The sequence below is a fragment of the Pollicipes pollicipes genome, unplaced genomic scaffold (genome assembly GCF_011947565.3).
Source record: "Pollicipes pollicipes isolate AB1234 unplaced genomic scaffold, Ppol_2.1 Scaffold_6138;HRSCAF=7277_pilon_pilon_pilon, whole genome shotgun sequence".
NCBI lineage: Eukaryota > Metazoa > Arthropoda > Thecostraca > Pollicipedomorpha > Pollicipedidae > Pollicipes > Pollicipes pollicipes.
This window is the reverse complement of record NW_023596818.1, coordinates 5,900,624-5,925,959: the sequence shown is the minus strand read 5'-3', so window position 1 is coordinate 5,925,959 and position 25,336 is coordinate 5,900,624. Positions and strand designations below refer to the sequence as shown.

Genomic DNA, 25,336 nt, shown 5'->3' with positions numbered 1-25,336 from the left:
CATTAATCAGCCAGTCAATTTTGTGAGGTCTCATTTGGCATTAGCATTCTTGAAGGGGAATAATCCGCAATGGAGTATTTTAAACGGGCATTGTTGAAGGGAGTGTTCCACACTGGTATGCGGTTTTGAGCTGAAAGACCCATCTTGAACATCACTCGGTGCAGCTCACAGCCCTGTCCTTCTTAAGACCTAAACCCTTCTAGCTCCGAAGCCACACGCCCAGGAGGATGTGCAGACTTTTTCGGAGACTATCTCAAGGTCGCCCAGTGGCAACATCTTTAAATATGGAAAATGAGAAGTTTGTTTGTTTTAATATCTTCAAATGTAGAATATTCCTTTTTGATGTGACCTGCGGCCAGTTCTTTGGACTCCTGACCTCCAATTAAGAGAGCAAGAGGCTGTCCAATCAGGCCATTCGTCTTTGTTCACGAGGGACTCTTTGGCTCCTCTTCAGACTTCCTCAGGTAAAGCCTGTGGCCGAATCGGGGCCACTGGCCGACACATGACCTCCTGTTAGGTACTGTGAGCCTATGACTGACACAGGGGCCCCAACTGTTGTTGCAGGGAATCAGATCAATGCTAATCGTGGCTCCGGCCCGCTCCTGCTGGAGAAATGGGCCCCCAAGTTTCAGACTGACAGGGAGCCAACTGTCCAGTGTTCGTTGTCGACTGCGCCACCTTTTCTGCCTTGGGGGTCCTCAAATGGTGCAAGAGTACATCTGACTAATATTTCAGGTCACGACCCTACGGGTCGCGACTCTTTATGTGACCTACAGACAGTTCTTCGGGCCCTTATGCCCTCCAACCGAGCCCTTGATCGTCGGTTCCGGTGGGCCACCCGGGCCCTCTTCAGCCCCCATCAATCACTGCTCTCGGTCGGCTCGGGGCCTTTGCGAAAGCAGGACTCCTTGTTAAGCACTGTGAACCCCCAAAACATACAGGGAACCCGACAAGTGTAGATCGCTGGCCCAGCCTTTGTTGCTGATTCGGAAGTAGGATCTCAGACCCACACCGACACGGAGCCGACTGGGCGGTATTGGTGGTGCCTGACCAACACATGGGTCCATATCAACTCAGGGGATCCCCGATCGGTGCAAAAGGCGCTCTGTCATTTGAGGTATAGTTCCTGCAGGCCGAGACCCTGAATATGACACCCACCGGCTCTTCGTGCTCTTAAACCCTCCAATGGGGCACTCCATCATCGGTCTCGGTGGGCCCTCCAGGCTCTTCGGGCTTCTTCGAACATTACGTCTGGTCGGCTTGGGGCCCCTTGCCAACACAGGGCCGCCTATTAAACGCTATATGGGCCCTAACAGACGCTGGGCCCGGCCAGTGTAAACCGCTGGCTCCAGCTTTGTCCCTGCTTGGGAAATAGGCCCCTAGGTCCACACCGAAAGGGAGCCGACCGTGCGTTATTGGTGTTATCTGATCGACACATGGGCCCTTATCGACTCAGGAGCCCCTGATCAACGCGCAGGGCCTCCTGGTTGGCACTGGAGCATCCGAGCTCGGTCCCTAAATGCGACCTCCGGCTGGCTTTTCGGGTCCCTTCGGACCCTTTGTCGTAGGGGTCTGGAGGGCCCCTCAGAACCTATGAGTGCGCATACCCCTTGTACCCCCTGCCTGCGCTACTGGATTCGACTTGAAAATGCAACCTAATGTGGCCAAAGCGTCTGATCCGTTTAACCACCAGAGTTTCGTACGAATCAAGTATATTCGAAAACTATTTTGCCCATTTCTACAAAGAGACTGTTTACGGCGCAGCTGCGCCAATGCGGCGTAGCGCCTCTCCGAAGGAAAAACACGCTCAGGGAGAGCGCTCCGCAAATAGGGCCGCGTGATACATTTGGGAGCGTGTCTATTGAGGAGGCGCACAAATATTGAGTTTCGTGAACCGAGGTTTTGGGCTATTCCTATTTGTTTCTATGGCACACTTTTGGATTTGATGAAGGCCCAAGCCTCATGAAGGAACCCTGTGTAACAGTTGTAATCACAGCTGCCGCACGGCCACCGATAGCAAGCCTCGGCTAGATATAATTTTCACTTCGTTGGTGGGTATTTCATATGTTGAATGTTTTGCGTACCTTTGTGACTGTCTGTCATTATAAGTCAGTTTTTGTGAAGGTATGCTGGATGTGTGTCATTGCAGCCATCATCTTGTGTCCTGTCCCAACCCTGACAGAATGGTTGGTATTTTTCTGTCACATACAAGTTAAGGAACAACAGTTTTCTCATGCCAGCTAGAAAAATTCGAGTCTGAGAAAATCAGAGCATTGGATAATGTGTTTGATTCTGCATCAAGTTTTTATAGCTGAATGTATGTTGAAGTTACCCATAAGGGCTCATGACAGTCTATTATGATAAGCAAAGTTGAGGCTCTATTTCTAGCCCCACAGCTTTGTAGGCTGTGGTAGCATGGATGCTGGTATTACATAGATCTTGACCGCTGAATGGATCTGTCATAGTAACTTGTCAGCAGGTGTGACCATTGACATTTGAAATACAGTGTCACACATCCAATCTTCTATCCATGGGCACCACCTTGTTATCTTAAGATCCAAGAATGGGTATAGTAATTGTTATGAGGGATGTAATTGTTAAACTGTATTATGAATGATGAGGGATAGTAATTGTTAAACTGTATTATGCAGTGGTTTAAGGGATGTGTAGGCTTCTGACATTGCAGAATATATGACTTCTTGTACACTTTTACAGGCAGCAGATACTTTTGCAGTGACATTAGAGGTTCTTTAATGCTTGTTTGCTGAATAGCATACTGAATGTCAGTATGTGAGTGCCAGTGATATCATTTGACCTTTATGGATGTCAAGGGCATGTCAAGGCCATGATTTTGATGCAGACTGTTATCATCCATGATATATGAAAGACAGTCTGACATTTTGCACAAAATTGGAAATACTGCAAGCATTGTCTCATTTGATTCTACCATCATGCATTTAGGTGTTCAGGTGTCACACATGATGGTAAGGTTTCAGTGTCATGTATGTATTTAGGTTTTACATGCCATTACTAACACTCCTTCTGGGCTATCAGCTCTACAGTGTGCTCACATCAACCATGTGTACCCCATCTCACAGGGGCAGCCACCATGTCAACAATGTACTCAATCCACAAGACCATCCACCCGCCCACGGGAGTGGAGGCAAGCCTCTACTGCAACTTCATCGGCCAGGGCGACCAGCAGCTGGTGGTGGCCGGCTCCAACATGCTCAAGATATACCGGCTGGTCCCCGACCCGGATGCTGTCCTGTCATCAGATGAAGGTGGGACACGGTCCATGCTAGCGATCGCCGACATAAGGATGCTGGTGTCGGTCTCTGTGAGGAACATGCACAACACTGTGTTTATGGTCATTTGTCATACATGATGTCAAAGTTATTGATGGGACTTGTTCTGTGGTACATGGGGCACATGCTGATAGCGGTGGCGCGTCCTCTCCGACAAGCTGTCGTTCTCATGAGTCAGGAGTGGCAGCCATTCCATATATTCACAAGCCAAAATCACCATCATAAATGGGCAGTCAGGAGCCAGCTGCTGTACATAGTGAAGGCATTTCGTGACATTCATTAGACTGATGCAGTCTTCAACTTCATCTGAAGTACACAGAGCCACCTTTGAACCTCCCCCGAATTGACCGATTCAGCTGCGTCTCTGTAACCTCGTACGTGTGTCATGAACGCCGCCAACGCTGGATCCTTGCAGAGGAGCGGCCCAAGACGCGGCTTGAGTGTCTGCTGTCGTTTTCGCTGTACGGCCGCGTGGCGGCGCTGGCGTCGGCCTCGCTGCCCGGTGCGAAGCGGGACTCGCTGCTGGTGGCGTTCGACGAGGCCAAGCTGGCGCTGTGCGAATACGACCCGCTGCGGCACGACATTGCCACCATCTCCATGCACATGTTCGAGGAAGATGAGATGAAGGTGCGGGCCGTCTGCGGCGTGGACTAGGCCAGGGGAGACGCTGCAGCACGGACAGATGACGGACAGACGGACAGACGGACGGACTGCACAAAAGAGGACATATTCAGTGGGAAGGAATTTAGAGTCTGCAACCTAGGCCGTTAGTGGAGGAGATTATGACAATATGAACCGAAACACTCTCTGCATGGACCTTGTATGAACCAGTATGTGCTCGGTACGAACCGTAACTACAGGCTGCCGTCTTCAGCGGGTAACGAACGCGGCCTTCCCGATCGCGACATCTCTGACCGATTCGTCGTGTCAGCACGGGCTCCCGCTCTGCGCTGTGCCCGTACTACCCGGGCAGCTGTTCCCTGCCGAATCGCCGCAGCGCGCTCTCACCCCGCCGCCAGCTGACCATGTCGCTACTTCAGCCGTTCGGGCGGCGTGGCGCCGCCTCCCGAACGGCGCTGGCGGCCGCGCCCGTGCTGGTGCTGAGCGTCCCCTCGTCCCCAGTCGGGCTGTACGGACCTGACGGGCGTGCAGATGCGCGTGGATCCGGAGAGCCGCTGCGCCGCCATGCTCATCTACGGCCGACGCATCGTCATCCTGCCGTTCCGGCGAGAGGTGGGTCCGGGGTGCCGACGGGTGGGGAGGTCGGTGCCGGCGAGAGGTGGGTCGAGGGTGCCGAAGGGTGGGGAGGTCGGTGCCGGCGAGAGGTGGGTCGAGGATGCCGACGGGTGGGGAGATCGGTGCCGGCGAGAGGTGGGTCGGGGGTGCCGACGGGTGGAGGGGTCGGTGCCGGCGAGAGGCGGGTCGGGGGTGCCGACGGGTGGAAGGGTGGTGCCGGCGAGAGGCGGGTCGGGAGTGCCGACGGGTGGGGAGATCGGTGCCGGCGAGAGGTGGGTCGGGGGTGCCGACGGGTGGGGAGGTCGGTGCCGGCGAGAGGCGGGTCGGGGGTGCCGACGGGTGGAGGGGCCGGTGCCGGCGAGAGGCGGGTCGGGGGTGCCGACGGGTGGAGGGGTGGTGCCGGCGAGAGGTGGGTCGGGAGTGCCGGCGGGCGGAGAGGCCGGTGCCGACGGGTGGAGGGCCGGTGCTTGCTCTCGTCGGCGCCCTCCGTAGTGGCTGCGCTCTCGTCGGCCCTCTCACCAGCGGCCTCGCTCTCGTCGGCCCTCTCACCAGCGGCCTCGCTCTCGCCGGCCCTCTCACCAGCGGCCTCGCTCTCGTCGGCCCTCTCACCAGCGGCCTCGCTCTCGTCGGCCCTCTCACCAGCGGCCTCGCTCTCGTCGGCGCTCTCACCAGTGGCCTCACTCTCGTTACCGCTCTCAGAAGTGGCCTCGCCCTCGTCGGCGCTCTCACCAGCGGCCTCGCTCTCGTTGACGCTCTCCGTAGTGGCTGCGCTCTCGTCGGCCCTCTCACCGGCGGCCTCGCTCTCGGCGCTCTCACCAGCGGCCTCACTTCCGTCACCGCTCTCAGAAGTTACCTCTCCTTCGTCGGCGCTCTTACCAGCGGCCTTGCTCTCGCCACGACCGACAGGTAACCGTGGACGAGGAGACAGGCAGCCGACGCTCGCCGGTGCTGCCATCTTACGTCATCAACCTGAAGGAGCTGGACGAGCGGCTCTGCAACGTCGCCGACGTTCAGTTTCTGCACGGCTACTACGAACCGACGCTTGCCATTCTGTACGAGCCGATCAAGACGTTCGCCGGGTAAGTGCTGGTGTCGTTTTCCTATGGCGAGAGCTCGGCATTGTTAGATGTTTTCACTTTTGAGTGGCATGTTCTTGTTGAATAACGAAATGTATGCGGTGCAGTTTCGGCTGTTTTTTTCAACGTTGTCCAGCTGGCCTCTGTAAGGTTAAGATTTGATAGCGCGTGGTTGTGTCGGATAATATTTTCGATGCTCTGCGTGTTCAAGCGTATAAAATCACACGCTTGCCGCAGTTTCACGTGTAATTTACGACCGTTGTCCAGAGGTGGAGTGCGCGGAAGTGTCGTCCTCCTCCACTCTGCAACGTCAGGTGTGGCCTGCCGTACACCCGAGCCAAAGCTTGACCTGGTGCGGCCGGTTCTGCCGCGTCCCGGCCCGGACCACGTGACCCCGACACCTTGTTCCCCTCAGGCGGCTGGCGGTGCGCCGCGACACGTACCAGCTGGTGGCCATCTCGCTGAACGTGGAGCAGCGCGTGCACCCGGTGATCTGGACGGTGGCCAACCTGCCGTTCGACTGCCTGCGTATCGCTCCCGTGCCGCGGCCCATCGGCGGCGCCCTGGTCATGGCCACCAACAGCCTGCTCTACCTGAACCAGAGCGTGCCCACGTACGGCGTGTCGCTAAACACCATGACGGAGACCAGCTCCCGCTTCCCCCTCAGTGAGTGGGAGGCGCCTCGGGCGGGCTCGGCCGTGGGTGGGGCTTCAGTGAGTGGGAGACGCCTCGGGCGGGCTCGGCCGTGGGTGGGGCCTCAGTGAGTGGGAGACGCCTCGGGCGGGCTCGGCCGTGGGTGGGGCCTCAGTGAGTGGGAGATGCCTCGGGCGGGCTCGGCCGTGGGTGGAGCCTCAGTGAGTGGGAGATGCCTCGGGCGAGGTCGGTCGTGGGTGGGGGCCGCAGTGAGTGGGAGACGCCTCGGGCGGGTTCGGCCGTGGGTGGGGCCTCAGTGAGTGGGAGACGTCTCGGGCGGGGTCGTCCGTGGGTGGGGGCCTCAGTGAGTGGGAGACGCCTCGGGCGGGCTCGGCCGTGGGTGGGGCCTCAGTGAGTGGGAGACGTCTCGGGCGGGCTTGGCCGTGGGTGGGGCCTCAGTGAGTGGGAGACGTCTCGGGCGGGGTCGGCCGTGGGTCAGGCTCGTGGCGGGCGGTGGGTTGGTGCAGCGGACTGGTGTGACGTCCGATGGCGTCGACTGCTGGGTGGGCTTACTATCTCGCCGTAAAGCTCAGGTGTTGCGCTGTGTAAGTATGTATATGGCAGGGCAGGGATGTACCCTGGTGGGTCTGCCGATGCCGAAGCTGACGCACAGTGCGGTTAAGACCCAATGAGGTCACCCAGCGCATGTCTGCGCCGACATTCGTGCACGGAGGCAAACTTAAATTCTCCCTCCCCTTCTCTTCGCTTTGCCCCATCGTCTCTCTCCGTCACCCGTGCGCCGCCTGGACTCGTGCGTTCCGGCCCGGCAGAGACGCTGGACAGCGTCAAGATGACCCTGGACTGCGCACACTCGGTGTTCGTGACGCCCGACCAGCTGGTGGTGTCGCTGCGCACCGGCGAGCTCTACGTGGTCACGCTGGTGGCCGACAGCATGCGGAGCGTACGCGACTTCAACTTCGAGCGCGCCGCCTCCAGCGTACTCACCACCTGCGTGAGTGTCTGCCCGCGCGGGGAGGGGGGGGGGGGGGGGGGGGTAAGGTCGGGTGTGAGAATGGGGAAAGGGAGCTGGAAGGAGCCATTGTGGACTCCGGTCTAGTGTGTGTGTTGGGAGAGGGGTGGGGCTGTAGAGGGAGGAGGCGTCATGCGGGATGGAAGTGACATGTTAGGATGTGTTAGCGCCCGACGAGTCCACTTTCGCCCTGTTTTGTGTGCACCTTATTGAATTCTCACCACGCCCCAACCGTGACGCTTCCCACTCACCACCCCCGACCGTCCCATGTTCGCAGATGACTGTTTGCGACGACCACTACCTGTTCCTGGGCTCGCGGCTGGGCAACTCGCTGCTGCTGCGCATCCAGGAGAAGAAGGCGCTCGACAGGGACGGCGAGCCACTGAGCAAGCGCCGAAGGACGGACGGTTAGTGCGCTGACCCCGGCAGCTCGGATGGTCCTATTCTCCCATCCTGCCAACCTGGGCGGGGAAACGTTGAATCAACGCATGCCTGGCCCTCTCATCCTGCTACCCTGGGTGTGGAGACGACGAATCAACGCATGCCTGGCCCTGTCATTCTGCCACCCAGGGTGGGGAGACGTTGAATCAACGCATGCCTGACCCTCTCATTCTGCCACCCAGGGTGTGGAGACGACGAATCATTGCATGTCTTACACTCTCATCCTGCCACCCTGGGTATGGAATCGGTTAATCAAACGGTATGTGGCATAGTGGTTCTGCGTTGCCCATTGCGATGCTCCCATCGCAATGTGTGGAAGCTGGCATCAGTCGACGCTGGTGTTTGTTCCGGCCGGACCCATCGTCGCAGACATGCTGTCCAGAGTCTTGTGCGCTTATGTCCATACTACCGCGGTACAGCACGATCTCCGTGCTTCTGCGCCGTGTACGTGACCTCCGCCCTTCTTCCCGGCCAGGGCCCCTCACCAACATCGAGAACCTGGACCTGGAGGAGCTGGAGGTGTACGGGAGCGAGGACATGGCTCAGACGCAACTGAAGCAGTACACGTTCGAGGTACGTGGGCGGTGGCCCGGCGGAAAGCACCGAAGTGTGCGTCAGAGGCGGCGAATGCCGTGACGCTGTGGATTACGTCCTTAACATGTGGCTATATCCTGAGGCTACGCTGCTCACGAATGGAACGCTATATCGTACTCGTTTGAATTTGTATACGGAACGATCTCCGTCTTTGGTCAGTGTTTGCAGTAGCCCATGCGACATTCCAATTCGTATAAAACAGTATCAGCTGGCGCTGCGTGAAATATCGCGCGGTATGAGCGTTCGTAATGTACAGGATCACCACGACAGCGCCGTCGTGTCGTTCCCGTCATACTCAGTCGGCGCAAGCCCTCCTCTGTCACGGTCATACCCAGTCGACGCATGCCTTCCTCTGCCGCACTGATGAGCCAGTGTCCTGATCTGGAGTGTGCGCAGCCAGCCGTGACCACGGTGACCCGCTGGCGGCAGGTGTGCGACAGCATCCTGAACCTGAGCCCGTGCGGCCAGCTGTCCATGGGTCAGCCGGCCTTCCTCTCGGAGGAGTTCACGCTGGACGACCCGGACATCGAGCTCATCACCACCTCCGGCCACGGCAAGAACGGCGCGCTCTCCGTGCTGCAGCGCTCCGTCCGACCCCAGGTCAGCCTCCGCTGCGAGTTCATCGATCCACAGCGCTGACTTCAGGTCATCGGTTCAGAGGTCACTGACCTCAGGCCGGCCTCTGAGAGATCACACGTTCAGGCACGGCCGCTCCAGGTCAGCCGTCTGTGAGAGGTCAGGGCCGGCGCGCGCCGAACTCGAGGACTTAGCAGGAGGCGGCTTTGTGTGCGTTTTGCACCGCATGTGTGGTCCGACGCGCCCGCAAAGCGAGATACGAGCGTCGGGGAGTAACGCCCTGTGCTGGGTGTCTTCCGTCTGCAATATCTCTGTGACTGGCTAAGGCTAGGCCTCCCGCTTTGCTGTCCAAGCGGGGCAGCTGGCGTAGAGTTCCGCCGGGCCTCGCTCTACCCTGGCTGGTAGAGCTCTTTTGAGCTTGGCCCCACCCCAGCTGGTAGAACTCTACCAAGCCTGACTACCATAATTAGTAGAACTACCGGGCCTGGCTTTACTGCAGTTGGTAGAGCTCTACCCGGTCTGACTCTACCCCGGTTGGTAGAGCACTACCCGGCCTCCCTGCCAGACTGCCTCGGCTCCGGCGCCTCTTTGCTTCACCCTCGGCCAGATGACCCGTCGGAGGCCTGCCTCCCCACCGACACCTGACCACCTCCCGCCCCGCACCAGGTGGTGACCACGTTCACGCTGCCGGGCTGTCTGGACATGTGGACGGTGCTGGGCCCGGACAGCGGCGGCGGCGGCGGCAGCGGCGAGCAGCACGCCTTCCTCCTGCTCAGCCGCCCCGAGGCCACCATGGTGCTGCAGACGGGCGAGGCCATCAACGAGCTGGACAAGAGCGGCTTCCAGACGGCGGCGCGCACCGTGGCCGCTGGGAACTTGGGCGAGCGGCGCTACATCGTGCAGGTGGGCTGGCGGCCGGCCGAGCGCGCCGTGGACCCCACCCGGTGGTTTTGGCTCCGCTTGGAGGCAAGCACGCGTGTGGTTGGGTGTGTCAAGTGATGCGATGGTGCTGCGCCGCACGCTGTTGAAGTACCGACGACCGCCGTCGCCGATGCCGCCGCAGTATGACGTCATAACCGCCGGCGTCACGGACGGCGCCACTGACCAGGGTGACCTCGCCGCCTCTGCGCGCGCAGGTGACAACAGCCGCCGTGCTGCTGCTGGACGGCTCCACGCTGGTGCATCAGGTGGACGTGGGCCTGGAGGCGCCGCTGGCGGCGGCCTCTATCGCCGACCCCTACGTTGTCGTTTGCTCGGAGAGCGGAGAGGTGGCGCTGGTGTCGCTGGACGATAGTCGCCTGGTGCTGACGGTGCCCGACATCGACACGAAGGGTGAGGGCGGGAAAAGGTGCCGTATGTGTGACGTTCTCAGCCTGGAGCTGGTATCGTTTGTGCCGTGAGTTATGGACGACAAAGAGCAACGAATAGTTCCAGTGCACGTGAATCTGTGATCTAGTGTTCTTCCATAAAGCTATTCTCTGGCTTCCTCATTTCGATGCTAGATAATTTTGGGATGTTTTGTTAAGCTTCACATGCGCGGGCAGATAGGTGGTGCATGTATGCTTGTGTAAAGGCGTGTGCAGTACGTAAATGACATCCCGTTTTGTCTCCTTACCTTTACTTCGTGCTTTTAGCACCGAAGGGCAGCGCTCCGTGGAATAACCCGCGCGATTTCCCAATCACCAGGAATAATCGCATCACTGATGAATCGCGGAAAACAAATCATGATTTTCCTGAATCTCGGCGAGCTTTCATACGAACCACATAAAGCATACCTTTGCATCGCATGGGATGACCTGGCACGGTGTCCTGCACCTGCCGCTGAGCCGCCGCCATCTGTCGTCACCGTGCGCGGGCCGCCCGCAGACGTGGTGCTGGCCTCGGCGTTCGTGGACAGGAGCGGCCTGTTCAGCACCGCTGTGCCCTCCTACATCCGGGACATTGACGAGCAGCTGGCCGGCGTCGCGGACAAGCAGCCGACCGACGAGCAACGCAAACAGTACGGCTTGCCGTCTCCTCTCCAGCACCGCTGTGGGGCCCACCGGTGCCGGGGTGGGGCCCGCTGTGACCGCTGTGTGGGCCCGCCGGGACCACCGTGGAGGCCCACCAGGACAGCCGTGGGCGCGCACTGGGACCTCTGTTGTGGCTGATCAGGGCATCCCTAGCCGCTTCGTAAAGCGGCGCAGTATCGAATGGCGCGGGTTTCTTGTTGGCTGAACTCGGCGCAGTCAATACCAGCCGTGAGGTTTGGTGTGTTTGAGCTGTTCTTTATCCCATCACGTTCCTGCGAGTTCACGAGCGAGCCTTTGTCGTAGTGGGTGCCGTGACGGGTGCCGCTGCCGCCAGGGAGCTGGACGACGAGGACGAGATGCTGTACGGCGAGTCGGCCGCCTCCATGTTCGCCCAGCTGTCGGTGGAGGCCAGCCGGCCGGACGGCGCCGCCCCGCCCAGGTACGCCCCATCCCGCCCCGCCCAGGTACGCTCCGTCCCGCTCCGCCCCGCTCAGGTTCGCGCCGTCCCGCTCCGGCCCGCCCAGGTACACCCAGTCCCGCTCCTGTGCGCACCACCGACCCCCCCCCCCCCCCGCGCCCGCTCGTGCTGCGCTCTCGTGACTGAGAGGTGGCCTGTTTAGGAGCGCTCCAGACCGGCCGCTTGAGCCGCTGATGCCGGACTGGGGTCCCCCTGGCCAGCTGGAGAAGCGGTGTGGACGCTCTTTAGCCGCTGGCCCTCCGGGACATCTGCGATCCGTACCTGAATCTTACGGCTATGGCGACCTCTCGTGGGCAAATGAAACGTGGTGGAACATAGATGCAAGCCGTGAGTGTCGATACAATGCAAACAGCACAGTCCCATCAGTCAGTCGTACAGTACAAACATGCACTGCAAGTCACACGAGTCACGCAGTCTAGCGGGACCGGAAGGAGCGCGTGTGAAGAAGCTTGTGTGTGTGTGAAGGGCGTTGTGACTCCGGCGTGGGCGGCGTGTGGGACTGATGTCGCCTCGGGCGGCGGCTGACTAACAGCGGAGGAAGCCACAGAAGTGCGGACGGCGACGCGTCATGTGCCAGATCACTCGTCGGCGCCTGTCATTGCCACCCTCAGGCTGTGCCCGCGTCCTGGTGTCGGCGCCCGTCTGGATTGCTGTCGGCCGCATAGCTACCGGAGACTGACCTGTGTCGTTTGGTGGCTGTGTGCTGTGTCAGAACGTGTCTGCGACTTGCACGTACACTGCTGTCGCGCCGTGAGCGGCGGCTTCCGCTGCAGCACCCGGCTCCACTCCCGCATCATCACTCTCACCCCCCCCCCCCCGCACCGGCAGCTGGCGGCGGTGGCGCGAGACGCCGGCGGCGACGCCCTGGGTGCTGCTGGCCTACGGTAGCGGCGACGTGGCGCTGCTGTCGCTGCCCGACTTCCGTCCGGCGCTGGTGCTGCGCGGCCTGGCGCACGGCTGGACCGTGATCGGCCACGACGAGCCGCAGCCGCAGCTCGAGTGAGCAGCGGGACAGGACGGGGACGGGGACGGGGACGGGGACGGGGACCGGGACCGGGACCGGGACCGGGACCGGGACCGGGACCGGGACCGGAACGGGACGGGACGGGGACGGGGACGGGTTGGCAGAAGCGCGGGAAATAACGGCCAGTTGGACGCGGACTTCTAACTTTTAGCGGAATGCATGCACAGTGGAACATCCGGGACGTCTTTTTTTACAACAGGGCAGTTAAAGACATCGCGTTGCCGTCGTGCTGGCGGGTGGCTCACTTCTGGGAACTGCTGATCGTTAGTTAGGTGTGTATGTCAGGAGACGCGCTCTTCACCCCGCTGAGTATTGCGGAATCTGTGTTGCCCCACAATCGACCGTGCTCCATATTCGCCCCCCCCCCCCCTCTGGGTGCGTCCCGTCGTCCCGCGTCACACCTCGGCGCCGATGTTGCAGGGGCGAGGCGGCACGGCCACCGCCCATCCGCGAGCTACGCCTCTCGTGCCTCGGCTACCGGAAGTCGCGGCCGGTGCTGACCGCGCTCGTCGGCGAGCAGCTGCTCATCTACGAGGTGTTCCCCTGCTACGCGCTGCCCGAGAGCCAGCTCAAGGTCAAGCTGCGCCGAGTCCAGCATGACATCATCATCCGCACCAGGAAAAGGTCGGGGAGGTGACAGCTGATGGTGGTTTGGTGGTTTGGTGTCCGGTTGGAGCGTCGATGTTGTCGGGAAGGTTTCCGGGCGTTAGGAAGGCGTGCCTTATTATTGTTAGGTAATAAAGCAATGAAACAATTTCACCAACCTTAGATATCAGCCTGCTGTGTCATATTGGCACCGGCCGGCAGTGTTTTTACCCTCGCCTCGCTACGACTGATAACATGGAGTGAGCTAGCGGATGCTGAGGTCAGTCACAGCTAGCTGGGATGACTTATTCGTGATGAGGTCTGTGCGTCTCTCGGATACCAGGGCGTAAAATGACCTCCACCGTCGGTACGTCTAAGCCACAATCATCGCCATCGTCATCTCCTCCTCTAAGATCCCACCCCGTCTGACGTCCCCGTCCGTCTGTTCGCAGCAAGACGCGTCCGATGGCCGACGCCGAGCCGGGCGCCCCCGGCCTGCTGCGGGAGTTCACCAACGTGGCCGGCTTCGACGGGGTGCGTAGGCCGCTGGCGTCGGCTCCGGGCAGACGCGGGGCTGGTCTGAGCGCTGGGGATCCCATCTCAGCATCAGAACACTTCCAAAGCCTCGATCCGCCTCCGATATGCCTCGTGCCGGCTGTGAGCCTTATTTGTCACCGGTTACCCTCTGATGCCCGGGTGGTCACCGGGTATGCTCGGCTACCGGCACCGGGTCTGACCCTTCGATGTTTTGTCGCGCGGTGGCGCTGAGACCATCGTCGTCGTTGCCGCAGGCACCTATCATTGCGTGGTCGCATGTAGCCAGTTTGGGGTTTCTGGCAAGCGATTGGTTCCCTTTTTATGCTGGTGCACCGGGCGTTACCTCAGTCACCCTGTTGCCAACGGACCCCTTCTGATCAATACTGACCGTCTCGGACCATGCATGACCATGTCTGACAACGTCTGTCATCGTTTGCTGACCACGCCTCACCGTCTCTGACCATCTCTGACCGTTGTCTGACCGCCTCTGACCACTTGTGAGTGCCCCTGACCATCGCCTGACCACACCTGACCACCTCTGACCGTCTCTGACCATCGCCTGACCACGCCTGACCACCTCTGATCACTTCTGACCACCTCTGACCGTCTCTGACCACCTCTGACCGCCTCTGATCACCGCCTGACCGCTTCTGACCACTTCTGACCACCTCTGACCGTCTCTGACCACCTCTGACCACCTCTGACCACTCATGACCTCCTCCGACCTCGCCGGACTGCCCCCGGGGCCTGTCTGACGCCGCCTGGCCCGGCAGCTGTTCCTGTGCGGCCCGAACCCGCACTGGATCCTGATGACGACCCGCGGAGAGCTGCGCTTCCATCCCATGACCATCGACGGCCGGCTCAAGAGCTTCGCCAGCTTCAACAACGTCAACTGCCCGCAGGGCTTCCTCTACTTCAACAAGGAGGTGGGCGGTCGCAGTGCTGTGGAGGCGCTCCGCCCGGTTTGCATTAGACTGGAGCGGCTGGAGGCGTCAGCGGTCGGATGTGGCCATGTTCCGACGGTTATTTTGTCAGGCGCGTCGGCTTGTGCACGCTCCGTCCACCTGTTGAATGCAGCTGCTGTTGTGACGTTTCCTTGGCACCAGTTCACCCGGCGCCTGGTCGTCAGAATTTATTGCACTGTTGTTTTGGTGGGGGGCGATTGTTAAGCGGGGGGTGGGGGGGGGGGGGAGGGGAGAGGGCGGAATTTGGCACACCCTTGGCTTTGTTGGTTAGCTGGGATGGACGTAAGGTGCTGACTCGAGACCCAGGTAACAGCAGAGTAATTGTGACTTCGAACTGCAGCATAATGGGGCGCCATCTGCAACTTCCTTGCTGGTCTCTTGATCGTCCGTGACCTCGCAAGCGTCCACTGTATGGATTGGTGCGGACAAAAATAGTTGTACAGGCTTGTCCAGCGTACTGTCTTTGCCATCGCAGCATTGGCTTTCATTTCTTGACCGGTCGCACTCATTCGATTTCGTCGTCTCCATAACCATCCTCCCGCTATTACCCCTATCTCTATGGCTTTGCGACCGCTGAGCTATCCCCTACGGTGCCGCCGCCCCCTGCCCCTCCCCCTCCCCGCCACCCAGCTGACTGTATCTGCCTGTCGGTCGGCGTCTCCTGTCCACCCGTCCCGCCGGCTGGCCGCCGCTGACGCCGGCTCAGCAGCGCCCGACGTCATGGCCAGGATGGCGGCTCAGCTGCTCAGACGAAAACACGGGCAGAGCGGCGCGCGCAAAGGACCGGTTCACACGCTGACTGGCCGTGTATTGGCACGAGTGGGCAGAGACACGTGGTGACGCGCGTGCGGACGAAGGACCCAGTAAGCTGCGGTTAGCCAGCTATTAGATCTGCTGCCTGCAGCATTTCGTGGTTCCCCGCTCCGACTATGTTTAATTGAAAAGCAGTTGTGGTTGCGTGAACGTCTTTTTGCGCTACGTAGTTACCATACATTTCATCCTGTCCAAGATAAGCGTAACAGCTTAAGATGGTGGACACATCTTTTGGGTTAGATGCTCGTTACACTATGCATGCCATTCATTTCAAGATATGTTACCCGTTCGCGCGTAAAACCCGCCTCTCAAAAATCGCTGACTCATTACTCACAGCCTTGTCACACCCAAAGCTCTCCACGTCAGAGCGACGCGCGCGCACGAGCGCCGGTTCCTCGCACTACGTGTACAGGGTCTGCTCGATGTAGCATGACGTCATCACCACCTCGGTGGGCGCCAGCCGCATCCGACTGCGCGCCTTCTTGCTGCGACTGCCGGCCTCCTCCTCCTCACACCGCTTCCGACTCTGGGCGGCCGCCGCGGCGGCGCCGTGTCCGCCGGCGGTGGTGTCCGCGCCGGCGTCCGGCCGTGTCCGCGGCGCCGTGTCCGGCGGCGCGGCGAGGCGTGGCACGGCCGGCGATGGCGGCGCGGCGGGCGGCGGCGCGGCCGGCCGGCGCCGCGACCAGGGCATGTCGCCGAGGCTCAGTGAGCGCATCTGGTGCACCAGAGAGCGCAGACGCTTGCTGGCCGGCTCCCAGCCGTCGGCCGCCTGCAGCAGGACACGGCCCGGCCGTCAGCGGCACACGCGGGGTGGGAGGATGCGACCCGCCGACAAACGCGCGGGCTGGCTGGAGCGGGTGAGCGGGGGCATTTGCCAGACGCAGGGGCAGTGGGCCTTGGCGGCCATGAAGTTGGTACGCTGGAGCGACTGGGGTTCCCAGAACACCGCCACAGGGTACGCAAACTCTGGCCGAAATGGGCGCTGGGTGGACCAGCGCCAACGGCTCTCTAAAGCCCATCAATCACCTCGGCTCGGGCCCTGAGCATTCTCAGAGGCACGGGCTCAACCAGGTTGCACTGAAACAAGTCGAGCGCAGGGAAATTGTGGCGCAGAGATGTTGTGACGCTCAGGGGACAAAGGCGCAACGTGATATAGCTAGAACCATGAAAAGTCTGGTGTTCTACCTGGGTATTTCGAGCATGCACTGAACGAGGCGCATGCAACGGTAGTCCTGGTCTTCTATGGGGCTCGTGTAAGTTTTAAAACTTTGCGGGACTGCGACAGCCTGAGAAGCAAATGGCTGGCAAAAACAGACGGACTAAATGAAGTGAAACAGTGGGAAATACGCCAGTTAGATGCCGTATGATGCAGTGGGGAACACAGCCGTTAGATGGCGGTGGTGCAGTTCGAGAGTATGTGAATCCGTGAGCGTTGCCTGAGTGATTCTCAGTACATGAGCGACTGTTCTCGTCAAGGCCACGCCCATAAAAAGACAGCGTTAACCGTCCTTGTAACAGGGAGCTGCGGTGTGTCCGACGCTGTCTTTGGGTTTTGGTTTACCCTTATTTGCGAACATGTTGTATAAAGGCGCGAAATGACAGTTATCACCACAGTCCAGCCATTGTCTACAGGCTGCATCATCCTCCTGGCACAGAGCGGTCGGAAAATGGCCATCGCTGCGGACGTTACGTCGGCGCTAATAACCAGCCGACGACAAAACGTTTGACGTTCGGTGACGACCAATCACGACCGGAGCGGCAGTCAGCACCACGGTGTGGTGCATCGTCGCTGCGCCTGCCCGGGGTGTTGGGCGGCGTCGCTCACCTGGCCATGGGCGCCGTCCTCCCGGACGCTGGCGCTCCTCTTCCTGCCGAGCTCTGTCATCGCTGCGACGCGTTGGGGTCGTCGGCCGCTGCCATGCGGCCCGCTCCGCGCCGCCGCTGCACCACACGGACGCTTCCTCGCGTGCAGCGGAGCTCTCCGGTCCGCTGAGTGCCGCTCGACGGCTGCTGACCTCGGCTGACCTCTCGAGCCGTCCGGTCCGTCGGGCTCGCTCCGGCGGCCCTGTAGCGCGGCGTGGACAGCTGGGTGCCTCTGACGCCCGCCAAGGTCGCAGCGGCGCCCCTGTAGCGGCCGCCGGCCGTGGCGCGCCGCCAGACGGGACGAGTATTTTTAGCGGCGGTGCCCCGGCCGTCCCGCTGCTCTGCAGACGGCCCGGCATGCAGAGGCGCTGCTCTCGGTGATCGATCGACCCTCCGGACTGGACTAGCCGCTGGCGGCTGCTCGGTTCACCGCCCAGCGCACTCTCCCAGCTGTTAGTGTTTAAGCCTTTGAGCGGCGGCGACCTCGCCGCCCCCAGGTGGTGTGGGACCTGTCGGGTTGTTTGGGGGCGCGGACCCGCAATACCTGGTCAGCTGCTGGTATCAACGCCGCGTGGCCGAGCAGCGTGGCGTCGCCCGTGTCACCCTCTCCGCCGCGTGCGGAGATACGCGCTGGCTGTGGGACATTCCGCTTGGGGACCAGTCGTGGTGGCCAGCCCCGTTTGCCGACGCGTTTCTGCATGCTAACGGTGGCTTGAGGCTCGCGCCGACCGCAGTCAGCTGGCGGGCGGCGCCGTTCCCCGCCGCCTCAAAGGAGCCGGCCGTCCGCCGCCGCGCGCCGAAGTGTGCGCCCCTGTTTCACGGTAGACCGTCCGTGGTTGTTGCAGCTGAGGACTCCGTTGATCCTCTACGGAACAAATACACCGCCGCCGCGTCACCGAGCCTCTGCTGTTTTACAGCCGTACTTTGCGGCCGTTCTCAAGCGAAATCGTCGTGCGATCTCCTGAATGGAATGTCCGTCGTCCTTGTCGCGCGGAAAACCCGCTGGGCGTTCCGGCGCTCCCCCGCGGGTACTTCCGTGGACGCCTCCGGCGCGATTTCAGAACGCAACGGCCGGCACTGTCGCAGCGTGAAATGTCAGCCACTGTCGCAGCGTGACGTGTCGGCCACTGTCGCAGCGAGACGTATCGGCCACCGTCGCAGCGTGCCATGTCGGCCATTGTCGCAGCGTGACGTGCCGCCACTGTCGCAGCGTGACGTGCCGGCCACTGTCGCAGCGTGATGTGCTGCCACTGTCGCAGCGTGCCCGGCGACGCCTCCGCGGTCGGCTCCGAGCCCGAGCCCTGCCCTGTCACGTGGTCTCGGGACGCTGCAGGGCGAGATGCGGATCTGTGTGCTGCCGCCGCACCTGCTGTACGACGCGCCGTGGCCCATCAGGAAGGTACCGCTGCGCTGTACGCCGCACATCATCTGCTACCACCTGGAGACCAAGACGCACCTGGTCTGCACCTCCAACGCGCAACCCTCCATGAAGGTTTACAAGTAAGGCGCCGCTCTGCTCGTCGCTGCCGGCGTCCGGCTCCCGTCCGGAGATCGTGGTTTTTGTTTTATTTTTTAGACTTGGGGGAGGGACGCACATCGAAGCGTATCGGAGCAGCCATGTGGTCTCGCGACATGCGCGCGCCAGCGTTTATCCTACAAAGCAACACGGTTTGTAAGGTGCTGCTTTCGCCCACTCAAATCCCGCCTGCTTTTACCTGAAAGCTTGCGGTGGAGGCGCTTCCATTTTTGAAAAGCATATTTCTGTTTCGTGGACTAAGTTTCCTGAGCTAGAAGAGTAGCATTGTACATTACCATCAGCCCGGTCTCGGTCGGTGTTCTGCCACAACTGGCCGTCCGCCAGCACCGCGTGGCGGGCCGGCAGCAGGCCTGCTTCGGGCGGCTCCCCGCGGGCCCACGTGACGCAGATGTCGCCACCGTCGCCAGGTTCACCGGCGACGACAAGGAGCTGAGCGTGGAGGACCGCGGCGAGCGCTTCCCGTACCCGTACCAGAAGGTGTACACCATCCAGCTGTACTCTCCCGTCTCGTGGGAGGTACGCCGCCCGGCCGCGTACCCTGCTCACCGCGCCACACAGTCCGCTCGGCGTACTGTTCACGGGGCGTCGCGTGGACGCGTGGGCAGCGACGCGGCGTGGCGTGGCGCTCGCCCGCCCTCGCGCGGGAATATCGCGGTGGTCGTCACAGAAAGGCGGGAATCGCTGACGTCATCATGCGCGGCAATGTCAACCAGCCGGTCGCCGCAGCCGTTGGGATGTTCTGTGCGTGGGAACTGGGGATGCATCATGCTTGCGTGGAGCGGTCCGTCTCGCACCGAAGAGGTGAGCAGCGAGATGGGAAGGATTGACCGTCACCTTTCCGTGCCGCCGCCCGCCAGCCGGTGCCGAAGGCGCTGATGGAGTTCGAGGAGTGGGAGGTGGTGACGGTGATGAACAACGTCAGCATCAACTACGAGGGTCACAGGTCCGGCCAGCGCATGTACATCGCCGTCGCCACCAACCACAGCTACGGCGAGGACGTGGTCTGCCGTGGCAAGGCGAGTAATGGGGTGCAGGCCGGCCGCGGCGGCGGAACTGATGCGAGTGCTTTATCCTGGGGTCAGGAGCGCAGTAAGCGGTGTAGCGCATTGAAGCGGATGATGAATGTCTTGAGTTGTTCGTGTTTGATCTGCTTTCACGCAAGCTGGTTTAACAGTTCGCTGTCAAGCAATGCGCGAAGCTTGATCGTTATCATCCGCGGTAGCATAGCAGCGATAGCAGCGCAGCAAGGTTAAGGTTTGGTTTGGTTTGGTTTGGTTTGGTTTGTTGTCAAGGTTAAGCAGTTCGTCAAAAGTCATGGTGAGTTACCTGCCCATACTCCGTTGAGTCGGTTTGCCCGGTCATTGGTCTCACGCTGGTCCCGTTACACGACTGCGCCGTTACGTGCGTGCTGCGGTGTACCCCGCTGGCGCATACGCTGCTGTGTAGTACGTTGGTGTGTGCGCTGCCAACATCCGTCTGATGTTGTCCACCGTTAACAGCTGTCGTTGTCGCCGCCGTGTACTACGTTGTGCACCGTTATTATCGGTTTCGCGGCGCGCCCCGTGAGCGTCCCTCTCGCTGTGTGCGCCGCTGACGTCCGTCCCCCTGTGCCGCGCGCAGCTGATGCTGCTGGACGTGATCGAGGTGGTGCCGGAGCCGGGCCAGCCGCTGACCAAGAACAAGCTGAAGGTGCTGCTGACCAAGGAGCAGTCGGCGCCGGTCAGCGCCATCAGCTCCGTTGCCGGCTATCTGCTGGGCGCCGTCGGCCAGAAGGTGAGCATGTTCAGTGCTCGTGGTCTGCTCGGCTACGCCCCTCCTTCCCGTTTACTGACCTCCTGTTGTTGTCCCTACCGGGGTCGGTCGGTCAAGAGTTGAGACACAGAATGGTCTGTTCTCCCTTCCCTCCTTCTGACCCTCATCCATCCCAGCATATGGTGCGCATGTCTGTCTCCTCAGTACATGACTGTCGAAACATTGCTAGGGTGGTACACGTGATGAGACATGCACTACCATCATGTGATGACTGCTTCATTGCTAGTTGGTGCTTTCGAATATTCTCGGTCCCTGCTCATATTTGGTCCGCTGATCTTTCCCTGAAGCCGCATGAACAGATGACCGAAAGGAATTTAGCGCGGCCACTTGACTGCATTGTCTCTGGAGCTAATTTGAATGGCAAATGCGACACATCAGTAGCTGTCCGTAACTGGGCGACGGAGGCAATGCTGCCAGCTGCTCCTCCGGCAGCCACACTTGGCTTGTGTCGAGACGTTGACTGGTCTTCGGGCCGACCGCCTTGTCCGCTCTGGAGACACGCCACGAAGGGCTGCATGACCAGGCTGCCTGGCCCAGGTCGCCCTTATGTTTCGTCATCCAGATCGCCGTCGTCACAGCGTTAATAAGCCCAACCGTCCTCGTCACCAGGTGTTCGTGTGGACGGTGAAGAACAACGATCTGGTGGGCGTGGCGTTCATCGACTCGCAGGTGTACATCCACCAGCTGCGCTCCATGAAGAACTTCATCATGGCCGCCGACGTGTGCAACTCGGTGTCGCTGCTGCGCTTCCAGCAGGACTTCCGCACCATCTCGCTGCTGGCACGCGACTTCAAGCCGCGCGACATCTACGCCGTCGAGTATCTGATAGACAACACGCAGGTCGGGTGAGTGACGGACCGAGACAGCACGCAGGTCGGGTGAGTGAAGGACCGAGACAACACGCAGGTCGGGTGAGTGAAGGACCGAGACAACACGCAGGTCGGGTGAGTGAAGGACCGAGACAACACGCAGGTCGGGTGAGTGGCGGGCCGAGACAACACGCAGGTCGGGTGAGTGGCGGGCCGGCTCGGCCGTCGGCGGCAGCTGGCGAGGACAGCGTGCCAGGTCTGCCGGCCGGGGCGCTGCGGTAGTCCCCCGGAGCGACGGGCGGGGTACACGCCGCGGTGCTTTCACACCTGGCGTGTCGACGTGGCGGCGCTGTCAGCGGAAGCTGCTGCAGAACACGGCGGTGGTAAGCCGCCTGCCAGGCGACTCGTTTCACTACCGAAGTAGTTTTCAGCGTCTCGGAAGCTGGTCGACAGAGCTAGGTATAAGGCGGCTTCCACTGATGCTTGGAGAAGAGCCTGCCACATGCTACATGCGTGGTTTGCTTGGCCGTGGCAAGCCTCTGCCCTGGATGGCGCCCTGGACCGGTGCCTCAGTCGTGAGGCACGCTTCTCCTCCCGGCAGGTTCCTGGCGACGGACGCCGAGGCGAACCTGATCGTGTTCCTGTACCAGCCGGAATCGCGAGAGAGCGGCGGCGGGCAGCGGCTCATGCGTCGCGCCGACTTCCAGGTACCCTCGCCGGGCGGACGGGGCTCTCAGGCACTGAACAAACGCTGGACAGTCACAGGGGCGGGCACAGCACCTCCAGCTACAAACGCTGGGAACTCGCAGGCTGGGACACAGCACTTTCAGGAACAAGGAGGATATTACAGGGCATAGACACGGAACACATTTGGAGTCAAACACGACAACACTCCGAAGTACGAACACGGAACACCTAGGTACGAACATGGGACATTCCCAAATGCGAACACGGAACATTCTCAAGTACGAACACGGAACACTCAAGTGCGAACACGGAATACTCCCAAATGCGAACACGGAACGCTCTCATGTACGAACACGGAGCACTCCCAAGTACGAACACGGAATACTCCCAAGTACGAACACTGAGCACTTCCACATACGAACACGGAACATTCCCAAGTACGAACGCTGAACACTCCCAAGTACGAACATGGAACACTTCCAGATAGGAATATAAACATTGTGTATTTCCCTGTACTAGCCACCGACTGGACAGTTGTGGACCTCACCGAACAAGTGTTGCACAATCGCACGCAACTCCAAGTGCTCGCCAGCACAGTGCACAGCTTCAGCCATGCCTGACGTCCCTTGGAAGGGGTGCTGTTTGTTCTCAGCGGGACCCTGGCCTCAGGGACCGGCGATTTAGCTTCGAGTTTTGACTGATGTAAGAGACGGGTCAAAGGCCTGTGCTGGTTGCATGTATCACATCGCGCCGCGATGCGATCCATGTTTTATTCACTTTGGGTGTCGGCGATCTCACGCAGGACTGGCGGCATTCACGGCTTGTGTCGCCGTATCCCGACTTGCCTGTCTTGCTTCACGCAAAATTGAAAACAAAAACAAAAACAAACCAAAAGTGACTAATAAGAACTAATAAGTGTTTATAAAAACTAGTACGACTTCATTCTAAGATGTTGTCCTGCTGGATTGCGTTAGAATTGCGCGGCAGTACACAGATATTGTCATTCCGGTAGTGACCTACGGAAGTAGCTGCACACGTTGAACGTCACATCACGTCCCGCACCGTGACCGGAGTGGAACCCGCTCCCCCTCCCCCTCCCTCCCGCCGTCTGACGGCCGCTCCCGTGCCTGGCAGCTGTGCTCCCGCGTGTCGACCATGACGCGCGTGCGGTGCCGACTGAAGGACACCTCCGGCGAGAGGAAGCATCCGCCCATTGTGGCCAAGCGTCACATGACCGTATACGGTGAGGGCGGACGGCCGCCGCGCCGTCGGTGGCGCCCGGGTAGGCACGGTGAAAGCCCCGACCGCTGGACCAACGGGGTGGGTGCGGCCGCCGCTGTTCCGCATGGGGGTATGGACTACGTGTTTGGGTGTAGGGTCGTGTCCGCTGCAGTGGCCATCATGCGCTCAGTCCGGGCCAGTTTGAACGTGAGCGAGAGCCGCTGGATAGAGTCGGCGGTGTGCCCGGTGCAGGCGGTGGGGTAGGGTGGCAGAGACGCACAGCAGCTCGTGCCACTCACAAACACGTGAGAGTAACAACCTGATTGTCGTACATAATTTGCATGGAAGGAAATCGTCTACCGATGATTAAATGCAGGAGCGGGTGGGTCCGAGTGGGTTCGGCATCGCAACCACCGAATCACGAGGGGACGGCGCGGCGCTGACTCACCGCTTCACCCACGACCTGAGTGCGACCTGATCTGTGACCTGACCCGACCCGTGACCCGATGGTCGCCCGGCAGCCTCGCTGGACGGCGGCCTGGGCTTCCTGCTGCCGCTGCCGGAGAAGACGTACCGGCGCCTGCTAATGCTGCAAAACCTGCTGACGTCGCAGCTGCCGCACCGGCTCGGCCTCAACCCGCGCTCGTTCCGCACCTACCGCAGCCAGCGGCGCGAGCTGGCGCCCCCGGCGCGGGGCGTGCTCGACGGCGACCTCGTGTTCTCCTACCTGTCAATGCCGACGCCGGAGCGGCACGACGCCGCGCGCCGCGTCGGCTCGCGGCCGGATGAGATCGCCGACGACCTGACCGAGGTCAGCCGGTACACGGCCCACTTCTGAGCGGGCGCTGGCGGCGGCCGGCCGGCGGTGCGCGCGTGGGGGACGTCGGAGCGGCAGCCGGCAGTGCGGGGGGCGTCGGAGCGCGGTGTTCCTCCGAGGGGGCAGCTGTGACCGGACGGGCTTCTGACAGCGCGTGTCGTGAGAACGCCCGCGGCTGCCGGTATGAGGAGCTGACGCGGTGGGAGCAGCCGCGGACCCGACAGGCCACGCTCGTCTGTCCGCTGGGCGTGCTCGGCGGTCTCGGCTGGGTAGCGAGGCTGTTCGGCGTGTTCGCCGCCGTCCCGTCAGCAGTGATAGCGCCACAGGGGGCTCGGGCCGCCAGTCAGCCGCCTTCCGCGGGACCTTCCGTCGACCGGGACGTCCGCGCCCACCGGTGGTCCTCGGACGGCACTGCCGTCAGTCCGGCGGTAGCGTGTCTGGAGGCCGCGGTGTCGGCGGCCACACGACGGGCGCTGACCGTGCTTCATTCGACCATCCTTCGTTGTCATGTTACGCGTGTACATATACACACCGGATATCATCGTCTGGTGTATTGTTTAAGAGATTATTCTGGGCGGCCGGCGGCGGCGCCGGCGCGCGGGACGGCCGGGGCGGTGGCGGCGGCTGCGCTGGCGGTGCAGCTGCCGCCGGCGCGGCCCCGTCGGTGGCGCGCCCGATCAGCGGCGGAACGGGCCGGCGGAATGTGTCACACAACCAGCGTCACGGGCACAGCAGGCCCGCAGAACAGCTACCAGGGAAGAACCCGTCCGCAAAACAGCCGCCACGGAGCTGCCACAAAACGGCCATAGGTGCGGGAACGCGCTGTTAACGCGGCGTCGCCCGCACCTCCTAACACAGCTGCCACCGCGAGCATCGCCACGAAATACCTGCCCAGGCGAGATGGCGTACGGTACCGGACAAAAGCAGCGGCTAAAGAAGCACGTGACGGAATGAGTAAGTACCAAGGCCTATTGGTGACGTCTAGTAGTCCTCTCATATCACAAGTGGAGACACCGGCAGATTCCGACGACGACCATCCGTAACTGCTGGTCATATAGGCCACGGGAACGTTCCCTACAGACGAGTCACTACACAGCAGCGCTTTTGGTCCCAACATCCTCTCCGTTCGTTTGGGCGGTCGGCGGCGGCGGCGGCATCGCTCCGTGAGGTGGGCGGGGCTGGCCGGAGCCCGATCACGCATGGTCGACAACGCACTCGACGACGCCGCCCGTCCACGTAAAGCTAATAAAATCCGACAACACGCCGCCGCCCTCCTTTTCCG

General features: G+C 61.0%; 1 protein-coding gene across 1 annotated transcript; it reads left to right on the top strand.

Moving 5' to 3' along the window:
* Nucleotides 1-1,829: 1,829 nt before the first annotated feature.
* On the top strand, nt 1,830-24,075 carry LOC119106105 (cleavage and polyadenylation specificity factor subunit 1). The gene is made up of 26 exons (XM_037229702.1): nt 1,830-2,051; nt 3,099-3,284; nt 3,724-3,935; nt 4,431-4,541; nt 5,451-5,623; nt 6,036-6,286; nt 7,084-7,265; nt 7,561-7,690; nt 8,200-8,297; nt 8,748-8,918; nt 9,561-9,797; nt 10,031-10,226; nt 10,761-10,893; nt 11,241-11,291; nt 12,273-12,383; nt 12,829-13,032; nt 13,446-13,527; nt 14,304-14,456; nt 18,505-18,671; nt 19,116-19,224; nt 19,566-19,724; nt 20,329-20,481; nt 21,130-21,365; nt 21,931-22,036; nt 23,151-23,259; nt 23,759-24,075. Exons 2-26 carry the CDS (start codon nt 3,110-3,112, stop codon nt 24,073-24,075), a joined length of 4,026 nt encoding a protein of 1,341 aa, XP_037085597.1. The 5' UTR covers nt 1,830-2,051; nt 3,099-3,109.
* The last annotated feature ends 1,261 nt before the right edge of the window (nt 24,076-25,336 follow it).

Bases quoted from the DNA above. Each gene is read 5' to 3' on its own strand.
- LOC119106105 (XM_037229702.1), top strand. From the start codon at position 3,110: ATGTCAACAATGTACTCAATCCACAAGACCATCCACCCGCCCACGGGA. The intron at 18,672-19,115 runs GTAAGGCGCCGC...CACCGTCGCCAG, and splicing joins CCCTCCATGAAGGTTTACAA to GTTCACCGGCGACGACAAGG. The intron at 22,037-23,150 runs GTACCCTCGCCG...CGTGCCTGGCAG, and splicing joins TGCGTCGCGCCGACTTCCAG to CTGTGCTCCCGCGTGTCGAC.